Source organism: Lethenteron reissneri, chromosome 58, assembly GCF_015708825.2.
Source record: "Lethenteron reissneri isolate LAM-NWPU_2019-01 chromosome 58, ASM1570882v1, whole genome shotgun sequence".
NCBI classification, from domain to species: domain Eukaryota; kingdom Metazoa; phylum Chordata; class Hyperoartia; order Petromyzontiformes; family Petromyzontidae; genus Lethenteron; species Lethenteron reissneri.
Window position 1 is genome coordinate 5,473,879 of NC_083836.1, and position 22,078 is coordinate 5,495,956.

At 55.5% G+C, this 22,078-nt stretch overlaps 1 protein-coding gene across 1 annotated transcript in view; it reads left to right on the forward strand.

Annotated features, from left to right (window-relative positions):
- LOC133357452 (dedicator of cytokinesis protein 9-like) overlaps positions 1-22,078 on the forward strand; it is a 172,587-nt gene that overhangs the window by 124,308 nt on the left and 26,201 nt on the right. Inside the window, 20 exon segments of the mRNA XM_061575397.1 lie at positions 211-296; positions 1,859-1,909; positions 2,469-2,558; positions 3,272-3,384; positions 6,132-6,201; positions 6,777-6,902; positions 7,362-7,433; positions 8,150-8,296; positions 8,655-8,738; positions 8,864-8,975; positions 9,220-9,407; positions 10,242-10,361; positions 13,730-13,823; positions 15,334-15,422; positions 16,228-16,324; positions 17,216-17,282; positions 19,103-19,153; positions 19,653-19,795; positions 20,838-20,944; positions 21,777-21,914. Of these exon segments, the coding sequence (XP_061431381.1) occupies positions 211-296; positions 1,859-1,909; positions 2,469-2,558; positions 3,272-3,384; positions 6,132-6,201; positions 6,777-6,902; positions 7,362-7,433; positions 8,150-8,296; positions 8,655-8,738; positions 8,864-8,975; positions 9,220-9,407; positions 10,242-10,361; positions 13,730-13,823; positions 15,334-15,422; positions 16,228-16,324; positions 17,216-17,282; positions 19,103-19,153; positions 19,653-19,795; positions 20,838-20,944; positions 21,777-21,914 (2,045 nt within the window).

A 22,078-nucleotide genomic window follows, 5' to 3' on the forward strand; every position in this document is an offset into this window, starting at 1 on the left:
TTAGCATGCGTGTGCCAGTGCTGTGTGTTAGCACGCGCCTGTGTCAGTGCTGTGTGTTAGCACGGTGTATCAGTGCTGTGCGTTAGCACGCCGTGGTCAGTGCTGTGTGTTAGCACGCCGTGTATCAGTGCTGTGCGTTAGCATGCGTGTGTCAGTGCTGTGTGCTCTAAGCATCATGTGCGCCCCCCCCCCCCCGTGTGCTGTGCACAGTGGGCTATGCGTGGCTGCCGTTGCTGCGTGAGGGCCGCGTGCGGACCGGCGTCTCCCAGCTCGCCGTGAGCGTCGCTGCCTGCCGGGTACCTCTCCTGCCAGAACATCGGCCTCGGCAAGGTAGCGCTTCCCACACGACATTACCCCACTCCTCTCACCCTCCCTCCTCCGCATCCTCCAAAGCTGTGGGCAGTGCTGAGTCTATGGGCAGTGCTGAGTCTATGGTGCAGTGCTGAGTCTATGGGCAGTGCTGATGCTATGGTGCAGTGTTGAGTTTGGGAAGTGAGTTTATGGATAGTGTTGAGTCTTTGGGCAGTATTGGTTATGGGTAGTGTTGAGTTTATGGTAGTGTTGAGTCTATGGGTAGTTGAGTTTATGGGTAGTGTTGAGTTTATGGGTAGTGTTGGCTGTGGTGCATTGTTGAGTCTATGGGCAGTGTTGAGTCTATGGGCAGTGTTGGTCTATGGGCAGTGTTGAGCTATGGGCAGTGTTGAGTATATGAGCAGTGTTGAGTCTGTGGTGCATTGTTGAGTCTATGGGCAGTGTTGAGTCTATGGGCAGTGCTGAGTCTATGGGCAGTGTTGAGTCTATGGGCAGTGTTGAGTCTATGGGTAGTGTTGAGTCTATGGGAAGTGTTGAGTCTATGGGTAGTGTTGAGTCTATGGGTAGTGCTGAGTCTATGGGCAGTGTGAGTTTATGTACAGTGTTGAGTCTGTGGTGCGTTGTTGAGTCTATGGGCAGTGCTGAGTCTATGGGCAGTGTTGAGTCTATGGGCAGTGTTGAGTCTATGGTGCAGTGCTGAGTCTATAGGCAGTGTTGAGTCTATGGGCAGTGCTGAGTCTATGGGCAGTGCTGAGTCTATGGGCAGTGTTGAGTCTATGGGCAGTGTTGAGTCTATGGTGCAGTGCTGAGTCTATAGGCAGTGTTGAGTCTGGGCAGTGCTGAGTCTCAGTGCTGAGTCTATGGGCAGTGTTGAGTCTATGGGCAGTGTTGAGTCTATGGGCAGTGTTGAGTCTATGGTGCAGTGCTGAGTCTATGGGCAGTGCTGAGTCTATGGCAGTGCTGAGTCTATGGGCAGTGTTGAGTCTATGGGCAGTGCTGAGTCTATGGTGCAGTGTTGAGTCTATGGGCAGTGTTGAGTCTATGGGCAGTGCTGAGTCTATGGGCAGTGCTGAGTCTATGGGCAGTGTTGAGTCTATGGGCAGTGCTGAGTCTATGGGCAGTGGTGAGTCTATGGGCAGTGCTGCTCAATGTGCAGGGGAAGTTGATTCAGTGGAGGGGTGCAAGGAGGGATATATTTATTGTATGTGTTGGATATTAAATTCTTGCCTGCCATAACCAGACAGCTGGAGAGATGACCTATGCACCACAATGCCAGGCATCATATCCAAAGCAACAAGCACACGTAACGATGAGCTCAACATGAGCGGAGCGCCAGGCGGATAATACGCAGAGAGTTGGCACATTGGGGAGCGCAGGCAGTGCATCTGCCGGTCATCTCAGTCAGTCAACTTATGGCACCCGGTTCTGGCCCGTGACCTCCTGCCAGCAGAGAGCTGTTCCACACTTCCCGTGGGCGCACCCGGCCTGGCACGAGCGTTGTGGTGACGGTTGTTGTTGTTGTCTTTGTGTCGCCGTCTCTGTGCAGTTTGTGGGCCCGGAGGTGAAGTGGGTGGAGGGAGGGAAGAGGCTCCTCACTGTGAGCACGCACCTCGTCTCCAGCATCTACACCAAGGGTGGCCACGCTCGGGGCTCACACACTTCTCTGCCATGCACGCGGCAGTCCACACTTTCATTCGGCCGTATAGGCGGCCTCGCGAACGCCTTAGCACTTTTAAGTTACAGTAAACACCTTCCGAGCCCCTTTTTTTAATCTCCGGCGTCTCCGATGAGTGCGGTTGGCTATGTACAATGCGAAAGAAGTTCGACATAGATACAACATGTGTACATAGGCATCCAACAAAGACGGTAACCGTATCGCGACCTTTCATATGCACTTCTGCAGCCGTCTGGAATGCCCTTCCTTCCGATATTAGGAAGCAACTGGAGCTATGCACTTTTAAATCTAGATTGAAAACTCATTAAAGTAGAATGTGTCTGCTTAGTTTGTTGTCTTTCCCCTGCAGAACCAATTCAGATGATCGTCACTGGTGTTGGCTGTGAGTGGGAATCGAATTCGGGTCGCCGTGTTCGTAGCGCACATGCACACACACACGTTGTGCACATACGATAACCGACCATGGTGTCTGCGTGCACAGGATCAATATCTTCACAACTTCATGCAGCAGTGCGAGTTCACCAAGTACGGCACGCTCACCGCGCCCAGAGACCTGCTCAACTCCATAAAGGTGCGCGTTACGCACGCACAGACGCACGCACGCACGCCCGTCCCCCGTGCAGCGTTATATACTGCCGAGGGGAAGGGCTTACTGGCCAGAGACTATTGAGGCCTTGCATGGGCACACGGGGTGTAGTTAGGGGCCTATCGAGGCCTTCGTGGTGCAGTCAGCACCGCACCCGCTCATCGTCCTCTCCCACGGTGCCGATTATTTAAATTCACGCCGGGTCCCCATTGAAGGCCCAGTTGACGGGCAGGGGGTCCAAAGGCCGGTTGAGATATCATTCACCTGCCACTGAGGTTAGACTGATGGCCTTAATCTAAGTTGTCTTGTGGTTGTTGTTGACTTGCATCCCACTGGGATTTTTGCACACAGCGTTGGTGTACGGTGTTTTTTCTGCAATATTTTGCTGTCTTTTCTTGGATTTTCTGTTTGCACTTAGTCACATATTCACTTTAAGATGTTTTTGTTTATGTTTTTGTTTTTGTTTGTTGCGGTTGCACCCGATCCAAGAGCCGAATGGCTCACAGGGCTACACCTAATAAATGAACTTGAACTTGATGTTGGCCGCGGCCAGGGATGGAACTCGTTTGGCCCGAGTTCGCAGCGTGGCTGGTGGTAATTTGTGGAGATGTTGGAGATGTCGGATGTTACGGTGATGTTGGGATCTCTCCCCTCAGCTCCCCACTGCTCTGCCCTCACCTCGCTTACCCTTCTCAGAGCTCAACGCCATCGAAGGCCACGCCATGATCAGCTTCGTGTCCACGTTGCTCACGCAGCTCGTCCACTTGCTCACGCTCACCGCCCAGGAGGAGATTCTGCTCACAACCACCAGGTTCCTCCGCAATGGGCCACTCACCTACGCTGGGACACTCGGTAATGGGCCACTCGGTAATGGGTCACTCGGTAATGGGTCACTCGGTAATGGGTCACTCGGTAATGGGTCACTCGGTAATGGGTCACTCGGTAATGGGCCACTCACCTCCACTGGGACACTCGGCAATGGGTCACTCGGTAATGGGTCACTCGGTAATGGGTCACTCGGTAATGGGTCACTCGGTAATGGGTCACTCGGTAATGGGTCACTCGTAATGGGTCACTCGGTAATGGCCACTCACCTCCACTGGGACACTCGGCAATGGGTCACTCGGTAATGGGTCACTCGGTAATGGGTCACTCGGTAATGGGTCACTCGGTAATGGGTCACTCGGTAATGGGTCACTCGGTAATGGGTCACTCGGTAATGGGTCACTCGGTAATGGGTCACTCGGTAATGGGTCACTCGGTAATGGGCCACTCACCTCCACTGGGACACTCGGCAATGGGTCACTCAGTAATGGGCCACTCGTAATGGGTCACTCGGTAATGGGTCACTCGGTAATGGGTCCTCGGTAATGGGTCACTCGGTAATGGGTCACTCGGTAATGGGCCACTCACCTCCACTGGGACACTCGGCAATGGGTCACTCGGTAATGGGCCACTCGGTAATGGGTCACTCGGTAATGGGTCACTCGGTAATGGGTCACTCGGTAATGGGTCACTCGGTAATGGGTCACTCGGTAATGGGCCACTCACTCCACTGGGACACTCGGCAATGGGTCACTCGGTAATGGGCCACTCGGTAATGGGTCACTCGGTAATGGGTCACTCGGTAATGGGTCACTCGGTAATGGGTCACTCGGTAATGGGTCACTCGGTAATGGGCCACTCACCTCCACTGGGACACTCGGCAATGGGTCACTCGGTAATGGGCCACTCGGTAATGGGTCACTCGGTAATGGGTCACTCGGTAATGGGTCACTCGGTAATGGGTCACTCGGTAATGGGTCACTCACCTCCACTGGGACACTCGGCAATGGGTCACTCGGTAATGGGCCACTCGGTAATGGGTCACTCGGTAATGGGTCACTCGGTAATGGGTCACTCGGTAATGGGTCACTCGGTAATGGGTCACTCGGTAATGGGCCACTCGGTAATGGGTCACTCGGTAATGGGCCACTCGGTAATGGGTCACTCGGTAATGGGTCACTCGGTAATGGGTCACTCGGTAATGGGCCACTCGGTAATGGGTCACTCGGTAATGGGCCACTCGGTAATGGGTCACTCGGTAATGGGTCACTCGGTAATGGGTCACTCGGTAATGGGCCACTCGGTAATGGGTCACTCGTAATGGGTCACTCGGTAATGGGCCACTCGGTAATGGGTCACTCGGTAATGGGCCACTCGGTAATGGGTCACTCGGTAATGGGCCACTCGGTAATGGGTCACTCGGTAATGGGTCACTCGGTAATGGGTCACTCGGTAATGGGCCACTCGGTAATGGGTCACTCGGTAATGGGTCACTCGGTAATGGGCCACTCGGTAATGGGTCACTCGGTAATGGGTCACTCGGTAATGGGTCACTCGGTAATGGGCCACTCGGTAATGGGTCACTCGGTAATGGGTCACTCGGTAATGGGCCACTCGGTAATGGGTCACTCGGTAATGGGTCACTCGGTAATGGGTCACTCGGTAATGGGCCACTCGGTAATGGATCACTCGGTAATGGGTCACTCGGTAATGGGTCACTCGGTAATGGGTCACTCGGTAATGGGCCACTCACCTCCACTGGGACACTCGGCAATGGGTCACTCGGTAATGGGCCACTCGGTAATGGGTCACTCGGTAATGGGTCACTCGGTAATGGGTCACTCGGTAATTGGGTCCTCGGTAATGGGATCACTCGGTATAGGGGCCACTCGGTAATGGGTCACTCGGTAATGGGCCACTCGGTAATGGTCACTCGGTAATGGGGTCCCTCGGTAATGGTCCATCGTAATGGGCCACTCGGTAATAGGGTCACTCGGTAATGGGTCACTCGGTAATGGGCCACTCGGTAAATGGGTCACTCGGTATGGGTCACTCGTAATGGGTCACTCGGTAATGGCCACTCGGTAATGGGTCACTCGGTATGGGTCACTCGGTAATGGGCCACTCGGTAATGGGTCACTCGGTAATGGGTCACTCGGTAATGGGTCACTCGGTAATGGGCCACTCGGTAATGGGTCACTCGGTAATGGGTCACTCGGTAATGGGTCACTCGGTAATGGGCCACTCGCCTCCACTGGGGCACTCGGTAATGTGCCTCTCGTCAGTGGGCCACTGATTTTCACAGGGCCACTCAGTAATGGGCCACTCAGTAATGGATCACTCAGTAATGGGCCACTCGGTAATGGGTCAGGGGTCACTCAGTAATGGATCACTCAGTAATGGATCACTCAGTAATGGGTCAGGGGTCACTCAATAATGGGCCACTCAGTAATGGGTCACTCGCTAATGGGTCAGGGGCCACTCAGTAATGGATCACTCAGTAATGGGTCAGGGGTCACTCAGTAATGGGTCACTCGGTAAAGGGTCACTCGGTAATGGGTCACTCAGTAATCGATGTGCTGTGTGTGCGTGCCTTGTGTGTGTGTGCCGCGTGTGTGTGTGCCGCGTGTGTGTGTGCCGTGTGTGTATGTGCCGTGTGTGTGTGTGCCGCGTGTGTGTGTGCCGTGTGTGTGTGTGCCATGTGTGGTGTGTGCCGTGTGTGTGGCCGCGCAGCTTCCTGGTGCACTTTGTGGACCGGTGCCACGAGGAGGAGCAGGACCACCACCTGCACTCGTACACTCGGGTGAGGATGCGCCTGCCACTCACCGCTTGCACAGAAGCCGCGATGGTCGTGATGATGATGATGGCAGTGGCGATGACTATGGAGAAAAATTACAATGATGATTTTTCGATTTAAAGCTTTCGTGACTGCAGGGGTTCATCTTCTTGGTTCTTTCGGTGAAGTCACGTAGAAGGGAAATAATAAAATAATAAAAATAAAACATAATAAAATACAATTCTCACGACGTTTCGGCCACAACGCAAGCAGCCGTCTTCAGGTGGAGAACAGGTCTGTCGGGGAGACAGCGTGTCCCCGACAGACCTGGACGGCTGCTTGCGTTGTGGCCGAAACGTCGTGAGAATAATTTTATGATGTTTTATTTTATTATTTTATTATCTCCATTCTACGTGACTTTACCGAAAGAACCAAGAAGATACAATGATGATGTTTGGTGATGATGATGGTGGTGATGACGGCAATGATGAACATGATAGTGGTGGTGATGACGATGGAGATGATGACGATGGAGATGGTGGTGATGATGACGACGGTGATGACTGGCTGTGACGACGGTGCCGATGGCCGCGTGCTCGCAGTACGTGTTCAAGGCGGAGCCGTGGGACGAGCAGAGCGGCCGCACGACGCACGAGGAGCTCGTGAGGACTATGGAGCTGCTTCTCGGCTCCTCCGTGGACCAGCAGCTCAACAGCAAGCTGCTGAAGGCACGCTCGCCCAGCCACACAAAGATCCCCCGTGTAGCCTTCACAGACTGTAGGGGCAAATGCTGCTAGCGAGCACCTATGAAGGCCGGCACGGCACACGAGGGGGTGGGTGGCCAGCACCACGCCCGGCCGCCTTTGTCTCCCCAGTGGCGATGTTTGCACATCACACCACGTACTCACTTGAGGCTGAGTCGACCTAGGGGAGGGCCAGGACCGGTTCAGATAATCGTCACTGGTGTTGGCCGTGAGCGGGAATCGAACCCGGGTGGCCAAGTTCGTAGCGCAGCGTAGCGCTAACCACTACACCACCGCTTCTACCCACACACACGCACACTGGCCAACGCTCACCCACACTCACCCACACTCGCTTTCACTCACCCACACTCACCCACACTCACCCACATTCGCTCACTGTATCTTACGGTGTTCATTTTGACTTCTCTCCTCCGTGTCCAACAGCACCTGTGGTTTTTCTTCGGGATCATCAGCAAGTCTATGGCTCAGCACGTCATAGAGAACCAGCGGCTGTCGGTAAGCAGCTGACGAGCGTCTCGCGGTCACACCTCGGCCCACATAACCCCCTCACTCACCACTCCTCATCACCCCCCCCTCACTCAGCTACTCCACACGCAATCGCCCGGCTCGGCCACCCCGATGTGAAACCCACGGCTGCTGGTCGACATGAACGAACATGGAGATCCCCCCCACCCACCCAACCCCCCTTCATCTCTGCTTTAGGTTCATAGATTCTTTAGAGCATTTGGCTGCTGCTATTCATGTCCACCTGGTAAGCCACTTCGTTGAGCTATCGCTGGGCTTTACCTGGTTAAAATATTTGTTGTTAAATGTGTTTACTGATTTGATTTACTTTACCCTGCGATCCTCTCGCGTTTTCGTATCGTTTGTCGCTGTGACGATCTGACCCCGTGCCCCTACTGCACATCTGTGCGAAAAGCGCCTTCACAGCTAAACGGATTCCTCCTGCGAATAAATATTCCGGTTCTGATTGGATAAACTCGCGGATGTTTGAAACCTCGAGGTCCTTAACCGGCGGAAGCGGCGGCGGCTCAGCATTTTGCCTTCTCCGAGCCGTTAGCCGGCCACCTCGGTGTGCCCCCCTCCGTCATCCCCCCCCCGTCATCCTGAGCGAGGCTGCTTCACCGAAACGCCGGAGGCGGTGGCCTGTCTGCCGATCTCGGCACCGAACCGCTGCGCCCTACTTGTGTTTGCCCGCGCGCGCGTCGCAGCTGAAGCGGAGCGAGCGCTTCCCGGCATCGTTCCACCGCAACCTCGACTCGATGGTGACGCAGCTGAGCAAGCACGTGCCGAGGATTCACCGGGACACGGGCGAGGAGGCTCGCAGTGCCAACGTCAGCCTGGCTGCCTTCCTGATGGTCAGTGGCGCTTCCCTGTGTGCCTGTCGTCGCCGCCGCTGCGTCGCTGTGATAATCGCTGCATCTTCATCGTCATCGCCCTGTGTCTTATCGTCATCGTGGTGATCAGTGTCTTCACTGCATCTTCACTGTTTATCCTTCATCATCGTCACTGCATCTTCATCATCTTCACTGTTTATCCTTCAACATCACCTTCACTGCGTCTCCATACCCTCGAAAGGGGCGCTCTCTAGAGCCCCCATCTGATGTAGGCCACATCCCCGAGCACGCGGCGTGAGCAGGGAATTGCAGGGCTGCACCTTAACCCCGTGACTCCAGTGCCGCGGTGACGATCCGAGACCGCGTGTACCCCCCACAGCGCTGCTTCACTCTCATGGACCGCGGATTCGTCTTCCGCCTCATCAACTCCTACATCACGAGCTTCCCCATCATGGACTCCAAGGTGAGACCGTCGCTCCACCACTCCCCCCCCGTGCCGCCACCTCCCTCCCCCGCCCCCCCCCTCCTCCGCCCCCCCCTCTCCCGCCCCCCCCAGCTGACACCGTCCCTGTCGTGTCGTCACCGCAGAGGACGTTCGACTTCCGCATCGAGTTCCTGCAGATCGTGTGCAACTACGAGCACTACGTGCCGCTCAACCTGCCCGTGCACGCGGAGCCCGGACCAGCGCAGCGCCCACAAGGTGGGGGGCAGGCGTGGGGGGCAGGCGGGCGAGGGGGGGGGCGTCATTAGGCTCGCTCGGCATCACGGGTAACGTCCCGCGTCGAAAAATAACCGCAAAACACCGAGCTTGGGAAATGTTTTAATGATGATACCCATCATCATTATCTCCGTCTCTCCTGTATCCCCCCCATCTCAACCATACTCCCCCACGCCGCCCCCCCATTCCCCCCCCTCCCCCGCCGACCCCCCATTCCCCCCCCCAGTGCCGGCTCCGTGGGAGTTCCGCGCGGGCGACGACTTCTGCCGCCGCCGCGTGCTGGCCGGGATGCTGCTGCGCGAGGCGGCGGTGGCGGCGGGGGAGACGCTGGGGGGCGAGTCACGGCGAGCGGCGCTCGGGGTGGTGCGCTCGCTACTCACCAAGCACTCGCTGGACGACCGCTATGCGCAGCCCGTGAGTCGTCCTCATGCCGGCACCTCACCCCCCGCCACCACCCAGGCCCACGCGGCGAGGTTCTGTTTCTCTCGCATTGAAGGTCACCGGGAGGTCGCTGCTGTTCCGGCGAGCCTCGTGAGCGGCCGCGTGTCACACTCCGGCTCGAGGGCTCCTCCCCCGGTCGCTCGCCCTCACGCTCGCCCTCACGCTCGCTTGCCCTCACGCTCGCTCGCCCTCACGCTCGCTCGCTCGCCCTCACGCTCGCTCGCTCGCCCTCACGCTCGCTCGCCCTCACGCTCGCTCGCCCTCACGCTCGCTCGCCCTCACACTCGCTCACTCACCCAGCACGGCATAGGAGTCAACCCATAACACCTGGGTCTGTGCCGTGACCTCCTGCACCCAGCCTGGCACATCAGTTCAACCCATAACACCTGAGTTTGTGTCGTGACGTTCTGCACTTAGGCTGGCACATCGGTCAACCCATAACACCTGGGTCTGTGTCCGTGACCTCCTGCCAGCAGCGAGAGATGTTATGTGTCACGTGACGGCCTCAAAGTGCACCTAGCCTGGCGCAAGCACTGTGGTGACGTTCCCATCACATAGTTGGGTGTGTGTGCAAACTCAGCGGTGGCGCAGCGGTTAATGCGCTGCGCTATCTGAACTTGTCCTGGACCTCCCCTAAGTAGACTTAGCCTTAAAATAGTAGCTGGTTCAGTGTGTAAAATCAAAGGCGGTCGGGCGTGGTGCTGGCCACCCACCCCCCGGTGTGCCGTGCCGGCCTTCATAGGCACTGAGCAGCACTTGCACCAACCAGTCCGTTGAGGCTACGCGGGTGATCTTTGTCTTTTGCAGGCCCAGCAATCCCGTGTGGCGATGCTGTACCTGCCGATCCTCTCCATCCTGCACGACAACTACACCCGCATGTGCTTCCAGGCGGTGGTCACCTCCGACAGCAACCCCATCCCACAGCCGGTACCAGCAGCAGCAGCAGCACCAGGCTTCACAGTGCAGTGGAGAAGCCTCCAAACCCATCGCCACGATCCTCAGAGATTGGAATCACAGCAGCTTTTGGCTAGCCATTGAGAGGGGGGAGGTAGGAGAGCACGTGGAGGGGAGCCAAGTGAGATGAGAGGGGAGTAGAGTGAGATGAGAGGGGAGAGGTAGGAGTGTGCGTGGAGGGGAACCGAGTGAGATGAGTGGGGAGAGGTAGGAGAGTGCGTGGAGGGGAGCCGAGTGAGATGAGTGGGGAGAGGTAGGAGAGTGCGTGGAGGGGAGCCGAGTGAGATGAGAGGGGAGAGGTAGGAGAGTGCGTGGAGGGGAGCCGAGTGAGATGAGTGGGGAGAGGTAGGAGAGTGCGTGGAGGGGAGCCGAGTGAGTTGAGAGGGGAGAGGTAGGAGAGTGTGTGGAGGGGAGCCGAGTGAGATGAGAGGGGAGAGGTAGGAGAGTGCGTGGAGGGGAGCCAAGGGAGATGAGAGGGGCGAGGTAGGAGAGTGCATGGAGGGGAGCCGAGTGAGATGAGAGGTGAGAGGTAGGAGCGTGCGTGGAGGGGAGTAGAGTGAGATGAGAGGGGAGAGGTAGGGGAGTGCGTGGAGGGGAGTAGAGTGAGATCAGAGGGGAGAGGTAGGAGAGTGCGTGGAGGGGAGCCGAGTGAGATGAGAGGGGAGAGGTAGGAGAGTGCGTGGAGGGGAGTGGAGTGAGATGAGAGGAGAGAGGCAGGAGAGTGCGTGGAGGGGAGTAGAGTGAGATGAGAGGGGAGAGGCAGGAGAGTGCGTGGAGGGGAGTAGAGTGAGATGAGAGGGGAGAGGCAGGAGAGTGCGTGGAGGGGAGTAGAGTGAGATGAGAGGGAGAGGTAGGAGAGTGCGTGGAGGGGAGTAGAGTGAGATGAGAGGGGAGAGGTAGGAGAGTGCGTGGAGGGGAGTAGAGTGAGATGAGAGGGGAGAGGTAGGAGAGTGCGTGGAGGGGAGTGGAGTGAGATGAGAGGGGAGAGGTAGGAGAGTGCGTGGAGGGGAGTAGAGTGAGATGAAAGGGGAGAGGTAGGAGAGTGCGTGGAGGGGAGTGGAGTGAGATGAGAGGGGAGAGGTAGGAGAGTGCGTGGAGGGAAGTAGAGTGAGATGAAAGGGGAGAGGCAGGAGAGTGCGTGGAGGAGAGTAGAGTGAGATGAGAGGGGAGAGGTAGGAGAGTGCATAGAGGGGAGTAGAGTGAGATGAGAGGGGAGAGGCAGGAGAGTGCGTGGAGGGGAGTGGAGTGAGATGAGAGGGGAGAGGTAGGAGAGTGCGTGGAGGGGAGTAGAGTGAGATGAGAGGGGAGAGGTAGGAGAGTGTGTGGAGGGGACTAGATTGAGTTGAGAGGGGAGAGGCAGGAGAGTGCGTGGAGGGGAGTAGAGTGAGATGAGAGGGGAGAGGCAGGAGAGTGCGTGGAGGGGAGTGGAGTGAGATGAGAGGGGAGAGGTAGGAGAGTGCGTGGAGGAGAGTAGAGTGAGATGAGAGGAGAGGTAGGAGCATGCGTGGAGGGGAGTGGAGTAAGATGAGAGGGGAGAGGTAGGAGAGTGTGTGGAGGGGAGTAGAATGAGATGAGAGGGGAGAGGTAGGAGAGTGCGTGGAGGGGAGTAGAGTGAGATGACAGGGGAGAGGTAGGAGAGTGCGTGGAGGGGAGTAGAGGGAGATGAGAGGGGAGAGGTAGGAGAGTGTGTGGAGGGGAGTAGAGTGAGATGAGAGGAGAGAGGTAGGAGAGTGCGTGGTGGGGAGTAGAGTGAGATGAGAGGGGAGAGGTAGGAGAGTGCGTGGAGGGGAGTAGAGTGAGATGAGAGGGGAGAGGTAGGAGAGTGTGTGGAGGGGAGTAGAGTGAGATGAGAGGGGAGAGGTAGGAGAGTGCGTGGTGGGGAGTAGAATGAGATGAGAGGGGAGAGGCAGGAGAGTGCGTGGTGGGGAGTCGAGTGAGATGAGAGGGGAGAGGTAGGAGAGTGCGTGGAGGGGAGTAGAGTGAGATGAGAGGGGAGAGGTAGGAGAGTGCGTGGTGGGGAGTAGAATGAGATGAGAGGGGAGAGGTAGGAGAGTGCGTGGAGGGGAGTAGAGTGAGATGAGAGAAGAGAGATAGGAGAGTGCGTGGTGGGGAGCCGAGTGAGATGAGAGGGGAGAGGTAGGAGAGTGCGTGGTGGGGAGGAGAGTGAGATGAGAGGGGACAGAGGTAGACATTGGCAAACATACGGAAGACCTCAACAACAAAGCCCCATTCAGTGACGCTTGCCTTAATGAACCATTGTCATTGGCTATGACTATTATTGTTGTCGTTATTAATGTGTGTTGAACTCCTTTCGCGCCGTACGTAGCCAACCGTGCTAATCGGAGGTGCGGGGGAAGGACAACAAGCTAAACATAAAAATCAGTTCTAAAGAAATGAGTTTTCAATCTAGATGATTTAAAAGTGGCATAGCCCCGGTGGCTTCCTAATTTGGGAAGGAAGAGCGTTCCAGACGGCCGCAGAAGCGCATCTGAAAGCGCCACGCGATGCGGTGACCACCGCCTTTGTTCGATGTCCGGCCAAAAGCCGCTGCTGGTTTCCCTGACGAGATCAGCGAGGTTTTGTGGTTCATTTGTGGCAAGCACTTCGTGTGTAATCAGTGCCACCTAATGACGTATTCGTTCGGCAAGCGGAAGCCAGTACAGCTTCTTCTTGGTTCTTTCGGTAAAGTCACGTAGAAGGGAAGTAATAAAATAATAAAAATCAAACATAATAAAATAATTCTCACGACGTTTCAGCCACAACGCAAGGTCTGTCGGGGGAGACAGCGTCTGAATTCAGACGCTGTCTCCCCGACAGACCTGGTCTTCACCTGAGGACGGCTGCTTACGTTGTGGCCGACACGTCGTGAGAATTATTTTATTATGTTTAATTTTATTATTTTATTATTTCCCTTCTACGTGACTTTACCGAAAGAACCAAGAAGATGAATCCCTGCAGTCACGAAAGCTTTAAATCGAAATTTCATTATGTTTTATTTTTATTATTTTATTACTTCCCTTCTACGTGACTTTACCGAAAGAACCAAGAAGATGAATCCCTGCAGTCACGAAAGCTTTAAATCGAAATTATTTTATTATGTTTAATTTTTATTATTTTATTATTTCCCTTCTACGTGACTTTACCGAAAGAAGCAAGAAGATGAATCCCTGCAGTCACGAAAGCTTTCAATCAAAATAAATCCAGTACAGCTCGGTGAGCACCGGCCGGATACCGTCGGATCTTGCAGGGCCCTCCTGTGCAAGGGGCCTTGACAAAGCAGTGAGGCCTTCACCCATTCATCAGTGACGTTGACGTTACGGTGATGCCGATGCCAATTGCAGAGCCCCAGGGAAGACGTTCTGAATCACGCGTTGCCCAAGAGCGCTTCCAACACCCTGGAGGTGGCAGCCTTCACCTTCCCCTCCACACTGAGCGGTGAGCAGAGCTCAGTGAGCAGTGCACCTCCCTGTGCATGTGTGTTTGTGTTTGGGGAGCGGTGGCGTAGCGGTTAGCGCACTGTGCTACGAAGCCGGTGACCCGAGTTCGATTCCCGCTCACGGTCAACACCAGTGACGGTTACTTGAACCGGTCATGGGCATCCCCTAGATCGACTCAGACTCAAATTGGTACCTGCTGCGGGGTGTAAACATCCCCACTGGGGAGACAAAGGCGGTCGGGCGTGGTGCTGGCCGCCCCCACCCCTCGTGTGCCGTTCTGGCCTTCATAGGTGCTCACTAGCAGCACTTGCCCCAACAGTCTGTTAAGGCTACACGGGGGATCTTTGTCTTTGTCTTGTATCAATGTGTGGGGGAGTGGTGGTGCTTTACATTCTTCTGGGATTCCTCGTAGTCGAGTAAAGATGCCCCTGCAGGTGTCTCCACTTGTCGGTGTTGTGAGGTGGACCTGGCTGTCCATGGGTCCGGAGATGGCTGAACAGGCCACTCCGTGACCTGCAGATCTTGGCACAGTGTGAGCTCCAGGATGTTCCCTCCTGGAGCTCACACTCGCTGTTGTCTGCCTCTGGTGTATGTTGCTTTGAGTCGTGCTCTTTGCCTGGCTATCAACTTTCTTCGCTCGGCCTCAAAACGCTGAGTTCCATTGTTTATTTTGGCCATCCATGATGGTCCATCAAGCGCATGGATTTCCCAGTTGTTTGAATCTGTGTGGCTTCGCATGAGGTGCATTTTAACGTTGTCACGGAAACGCTTCATTTGACCTCCGGGGGCAACGTGATCCATCGCTGAGCTGGGAATAGAAGATTTGCTTAGGAAGCCATTCATCCTCGCAAGGTGACCTGCCCATCTGAGTTGATGCTTGATCATGATGATGGCCTCTATGCTGGACGAGTTGGATCGATCCAGGACACCGATATTAGTTCGTCTTTCTTCCCAGGCGACGTTCAGTATTTTCCTGAGACAGCATTGATGAAACATTTCGAGAGATTTGACGTGTTTACCATAGGCGGTCCAGGTTTCTGCACCACCACGTAAGAGGGTTGGAATGATCACAGCATTATTCACAGCTACTTTGGCCTTGGTGGTGGTAATGTCGTGGTCTTCAAAGAACCTCCTGGGGTAATCCGATGTTGGATTTCACAATCAAGACATTGCTGGAGAGATGGCTGCCTAAGTATGTGAAACTGGGAACGTTTTCTAATATTGCTTCATTTGACCTCCGAACCCGGCGACCCGATTTTGATTCTCGCTCACGGCGAGCACCACAGTGACGATTTCTTGAACTGGTCCTGGGTCTCCCCCAGGTCGACTCAGCCTCAAATGAGTGGCTGGTGCCATGTGTATACACCCCCACCTGGGAGATAAATGGCGGCCGGGCGTGGTGCTGGCCGCCCACCCCCTCGTGTGCCGTGCCGGCCTTCATAGGCGCTCGCTAACAGCACTTGCCACGACAGTCTGTTAAGGCTACACGGGGGATCTTTGTCTTTCAGTGGGAGCCAAGAGGGGAGATTCTCGCCTCTCGGTCGCGAGCTCCGACTCCAACTCGAGCCTCCACGAACGCAGGAACACAATGGACCAGGTGAATCCTCCAGCTGCAGCCAAGCCCTAACGTTCACTCTACTCACTACTCATCATCATCTTTCATGATCATCTCTCATCATCATCTCTCATGATCATCTCTCATCATCATCTCTCATCATCATCTCTCATGATCATTTCTCATCATCATCTCTCATCATCATGATCATCTCTCATCATCAACACCGTGGATCAGTTGACTCCTCCAGCTGCAGCCCTGCCCGAACGCTCACTCTACTCACAACTCATCATCATCATCTCTCATGATCATCTCTCATCATCATCTCTCATCATCATCTCTCATGATCATCTCTCATCATCAACACCGTGGACCAGGTGACTCCTCCAGCGGCAGCCCTGCCCTAACGCTCACTCTACTCATCACTCTCATGGCATGTGTGTGGCGTGCGTGTGGCATGTGTGGCATGCGTGTGTATTGTGCGAGTGTATCGAGCGTGTGTGTGGCGTATGTGTCGTGTGTGCCGTGTGTGTCGTGTGGGCTGGCGTGCGTGTGTGTCGTGTGTATTGTGTGTGTCGTATGTGTGTGGTTTGGTGTGTTGTGTGCCGTGTGTGTCGTGTGTGTGTATCGTGTGTGTGGTGGTGTGCGTTGTATGTGTGTTGTATGTGTGTGGTGTGTGTGGTGGTGTGTGTGTGTCGTGCGTGTGTGTGTGGTGTGCCGTGTGTGTGGTGGTGTGCCGTGTGTGTGTGGTGTGCGTGTGGTGTGTGTGTGTGTCGTGTGTGTGGTGTGCGTGTGGTGTATCGTGTGTGCGTGTGGTGTTTGTGGTGGTGTGCGTCACCGTCCACAGGCGGCGACGCTCGTGCTGCGGCCGGACGTGCTGCACGTGGTGGACGTGCAGACGCTGCTGCTGTGCTTCCTGCACGTGGTCAAGCACGCCCCCCCAGGTGACCCCCCTACCCAGCCCCTCCCCTCACCACCCCCTACCCAGCCCCTCCCCTCACTACCCCCCTACCCAGCCTCCCCCACCACCACCCACTGCCCGAATGGCACGTGACAAGCTTTTGAAAACGGTTAACCACGCTCGCCACCTCGCCACGCTCACCACGCTCGCCACCTCGCCACGCTCACCACGCTCACCACGCTCGCCACCTCGCCACGCTCACCACGCTCACCACGCTCACCACACTCACCACACTCACCACGCTCGCCACGCTCGCCACGCTCGCCACGCTCGCCACGCGTGCCGTCACCAGATCGAGTCGTTGTTTTGGTCGTGGCGTGCTGCGTCTCTCCACGTGCATGCCGAAATTGGACCGTTCGCTAATGAAATTCGGCTCGTGGCGAATCGCTAACACACTTTATACATGTCGAAAGCGCAGCCATGCCGAATTATCCCCGATTACGAATGCTCAAATACCGAAATAACGAGGTTTTACTGTATATGTAATCGGCGAGGTTTTGGGCAGTGGTCCTTCATGGTGCGCTTTCAGATGCGCTTCTGCGGCCGTCTGGAACGTTCTTCCTTCCGATATTAGAAAGCCACAGGAGCTATGCCACTTTGAAATCTGAGTTGAAAACCCATTTCTTTAGAAGTGCTTTTAGTGTTTAGTTTGTTGTCCTTCCCCCCTCCGCTTCTCCAATTAGCATGATTGGCTCCGCACGGCGCGAAAGAAGTACAACATACACACATACTGAGGCGGTCGAGCGTGGTGCTGGCCACCAAGTTTTACTCCCTTGTGTGCCGTGTCGGTCCTTTATCGGTGCTACTCGCAAACAACACTTGCCCCAACAGTCTGTTAGATGCTACATGGGGAATCTTTGTCTTTGTCCCACAGATGCCCTGCTCAACTATTGGAGGAAGACCTCCAGCAATGAAATGTTGGACTTCTTCGGGATTCTAGAGTGAGTGACAATCAGAGCAGAAACACGTGTCCACACGGACAACAATAACAACAGCCCCTATTCGCCACTAAGTGGTGGTGACATCATCACAGCACTTGTGCCAGGCTGGGTGCACGTTGAGGCCACGGGAAGTGTGGAAGACACGCTGGTGGCAGGAGGTCGTGGTACAGACCCAGGTGTTTTGGGTTAATTTCCTGAGATCACTGGCAGATGCACCACCTTCGATGGCTTCTGTGCCAACTTGCTGCATTTTAGCTGCCCGGCGCTCCGCTCGTTGTTCTGACCATCGTTCCTCCGCCCTCCGATGGTCTTGGAGGTCGACTACCTCCAAATGTCCAGTAGTGTCCTTCACGAGTTGTGTGCTGTGTGTGATGTGAGAGCTGTGTGTGAGCTGTGTGTAGGGTGCGACGGTGGTGAGATGGTTCTCAGGAGGTCGTGGGTTCGATCCCAACCCTAACGCCTGCTATATATTTGGAATTTGCGTTTCTCTCTCCCCGTGGTCACGTGGATTTTTTTTGGGGGTCCTCCTGTTTTTCCCTCCGCATTTAGAACCACGCGTTTAGACTGTTTGGCTGCTATAAATGTCCACGTGATGATAAGCCACTTCGCTGAGCTCTCATTTGTGGCCAGGACACATCTGAAAAAAGCTACATGGCTCAGTGAGCCTTACCTGGTAAATACAAAATAGGTTTCGTAAAAAAAATGTTTTTAGGTACATATGTGTCCTATGTGTGTGTATTGTGTACATGTGTGTGCTGTGTATGTGTGCGTGTGTTATATGTGAGAGCTGTTTGTGAACTGTGTGTGTGCTGTGAGTGTTGTGTACGTGTGTTGTGTGTGCTGTGTGTGCACTGTTTGTGTGCGTGTGTGTGCTGTGTGTGTGTGCTGTGTGTGTGTTGTGTGTGTGTGCTGTGTGTGTGCTCTGTGTGTGTGCTGTGTGTGTTGTATACGTATGCTGTGTGTGCTGTGTGTGTGTGTGCTGTGTGTGTGTGTGCTGTGTGTGTATGCTGTGTGTGTGCTGTGTGTGTGTGCTGTGTGTGTGCTGTGTGTGCTGTGTGTGTGCTGTGTGTGTTGTATACGTATGCTGTGTGTGCTGTTTGTGTGTGTGCTGTGTGTGTGATGTGTGTGTGTGCTGTGTGTATGCTGTGTGTGTGCTGTGTGCTGTGTGTGTGCTGTGTGTATGCTGTGTGTGTGCTGTGTGTGTGTGTGCTGTGTGTGTGCTGTGTGTGTTGTGTGTGTGCTGTGTGTGTGCTGTGTGTGTGCTGTGTGTGTTGTGTATATTGTGAGTGTTGTGTGTGTGCTGTGCGTGTGCTGTGTGTGTGCTGTGTGTGTTCTGTGTGTGTGCTGTGTGTGTGCTGTGTGTGTTCTGTGTGTGTGTGTTGTGTGTGCTGTGTGTGTGTGCTGTGTGTGTGCTGTGTGTGTGCTGTGTGTGCTGTGTATGCTGTGTGTGTGCGCTGTGTGTGTGCGCTGTGTGTGTGCGCTGTGTGTGCTGTGTGTGTGCTGTGTGTGTGCTGTGTGTGTGCTGTGTATGCTGTGTGTGTGCTGTGTGTGTGTGTGCTGTGTGTGCTGTGTGTGCTGTGTATGCTGTGTGTGTGCTGTGTGTGTGTGCTGTGTGTGTGCTGTGTGTGTGCTGTGTGTGCTGTGTGTGTGCTGTGTGTGTGCTGTGTGTGTGTTCTGTGTGTGTATGTGTGTGTGCTGTGTATATGTGTATGTGTGTGTGCTGTGTATATGTGTATGTGTGTGTGCTGTGTGTGTGTGTGCTGTGTGCTGTGTGTGTTGTGTGCTGTGTGTGTGATGCCTCTCCCTGTGCTCTCTTACAGGTTGTGTCTGCACCAGTTTAAATACCTGGGCAAGCGCCACTACTCCAGCAGGTGACTCCCTGCGTTACTCACGTCATTCAACCGAGTCAGCGTCACAGCGTGCACAGTGTGATGTATCTGGAGTGCAGGCTCCCAGAATGCACTGCGTGCCGTAACAGTATTCTTCAAAGTCACAGGAGTTACACTGCAGTCCGTGTGTGTGTGTGTGTCTTTGTGCATGTGGCGTGTAACCGTGTGGGGAGCGGCAGTGTAGCGGTGTGCGCGCAGCACTACGGACCTGGCGACTCGAGTTTGATTCCTGCTCATGGCCACAAACGCCAGTGACGGTTATCCGAACGGGTCGACTCAGCCTCAAATGAGTACCAGGCGCGGCGTGTAAACATCACCACGTGAGAGACAAAGGCGGGCTGGGACGTGGCGCTGGCCACCCACCCCGTCGTGTGCCGTGCCAACCTTAACAGGTGCTTCGCTTACAGCACTTGCCCCGACAGTCTGTTAAGGCTACACGGGGGATCTTTGCCTTTGTCTTCGTGTGTGCGTGCGTGTGCAGTGCAGGGGAGGGCCCGCCGGCATCGGTGTGTGCACCTGTTCCGGGGGCACAGGTGAAGCGCTCTCAGACGCTGCCCGCGCGTCGCCCCCCACACACGCTGCTGCAGCTGAGACAGCACGGAGGGCTGCTGGGCAGCAGCATGGGTAATGCTCGCCAGCTCAGACACACACACAGACAAAGATCCCCCATATAGCCTTAACAGGCTGGAGGGGCAAGTGCTGTTAGCGAGCACCTATGAAGGCCGCAACGGTACACGAGGGGGTGGGTGGCCAGCACCACGCCCGACCGCCTTTGTTTCCCTAGCGGCGATGTTTACACATCGCTCCGGGTACTCATTTGAGGCTGAGTCGACCTAGGGGAGGCCCAGGACCAGTTCAGATAATCGTCACTGGTGATGGCCGTGAGCGGGAATCGAACCCGGGTCGCCAAGTTCGTAGTGCAGCGCGCTAACCGCTACACTACCGCTCCCCACACTCACACACACACATACACACACCGCCACGGTCAGAAAACACGCTGGGGCTCCGCAAGCCAGACACACATCCAAACATACACACACACACATACAGATATTCGTGCATATGCATTTACAAAGATAAATACAAAGATATAATGCCACTTAGATATCTACGTAGATATCGACGTGACTTTACCGAAAGACCCAAAGAATATGAATTCCTGCAGTCACGAAAGCTTTAAGTCGAGATTTAAATACAAAGATGCCTCCGTATAGCCTTTAACAGACTGTTGGGGCAAGTGCTGTTAGCGAGCAGCTAGTGAGGCTGGGAATGAGGGATGCGATGTGCGGACGTGAGGAGTTTGTTGTTGGGATGCGTTTTTCCCTTCACGTGGAGCATCTCTCTCCTCTCCGTGACCTTCCGTGACCCCTCCCTCTGTCTCTCCCCTCCGTGACCCTCCGTGACCCCTCCCTCTCTCTCTTTCCTCCGTGACCCCCCCGTGACCCCTCCCTCTCTCCCCTCCGTAACCCCCGTGACCCTCCGTGACCCCTCCCTCTCTCTCTCCGTGACCCTCCGTGACCTCTCCCTCTCTCTCTCCCCTCCGTGACCCTCCGTGACCCCCCCCCGTGACCCCTCTCTCTCTCCCTGACCCTCTGTGACCCCTCCCTCTCTCTCTCTCCTCCTCCTCCGTGACCCCCCGTGACTCCTCCTTCTGTCCCTCTCGCAGGCTCGGAGGTCGAGGCCCAGCAGCAGTGCTTGCTGGCCGCGAACCTCTCCACGGAGGTTTGCCTCACCGTGCTCGACACGATGGAGCTCTACACGCACAACTACAAGGTACGGCGCGTCGCCAACGCGGGGACAAAGATGGCCGCCCCGCATAGCCTCAATCAGATTCTTGGGGCAAGTGCCGTTAGCGAACAGCCACCTATGAAGGCCGGCACGGCTCACGGATGGGTGGGTGGCAAGCAACACTCCCCCGACCGCCTTTGTCTCCCCGGTGGTGATGTTTACACACTGTACCACGTACTCGTTTAAGGCTGAGTCGACCTAGCGAAGGGCCCGGGACCGTTGCAGATAATTGTCACTGGTGTTGGTGGCCGTGAGCGGGAATCGAACTCAGTTTGCTGGGTTTGCAGTGCAGCGCGCTAACCAGAACAAGCACGCTCCCCTACGAGACATTGCCACACACACAGATCCACGGTTGTAGCCTACACACACTGTTGAGGCACGTGCTGTTAGCGAACACCTGTGCGTGTCTGTGTGTGTCTGTGCGTGTCTGTGTGTGTTTGTGTGCGGCTGTGTGTCTGTGCGCGTCTGCACGTGTCTGTGTGCTTCTGTGCGCTTCTGTGCGCATCTGTTTGTGTGTCTGCGTGCGTTCCTGCGTGTCTGTGCGTGTCTGTGCGTGTCTGTGCGTGTCTATGTGTATATGCTTGTCTGTGCGATTCTGTGTGTGTCTATGCGTGTGTGTGTTCGCGTCTGTGCGCATCTGTGTGTGTGTGTGTGCCTGTGCGTGTGTGTGCGTGTGTGTGCGTGCCTGTGCGTGTGTGTGCGCGTCTGTGTGTGTGTGCCTGTGCGTGTGTGTGCGTGCCTGTGTGCGTGTGTGTGTGCCTGTGCGTGTGTGTGCGTGCCTGTGCGTGTGTGTGCGCGTCTGTGCGTGCGTCTGCAGGAGCGGCTGCTGGCGGGTGGTGGGGACGGCGTGCTGATGCAGCGCGCGTTCGGGGTCTACGTGACGGCGCTGCGCACTGGGCAGTCGGCCGTCGCTCTCGGACACGTCTTCGCTTCCCTGCACACTTTCCTCAACAAGGTACGTGGCTGTTTGCTGTGTGTGCTATGTGCTGTGTGTGCTGTGTGTGTGCGCTATGTGTGTGTGTGCTACGTGTATGCTATCTGCTGTGTATGCTATGTTTGTTTGCTATCTTTTGTGTGTGCTGTGTGTGTGCTGTGTGTGCTGTGTCTGTGTGTGCTGTG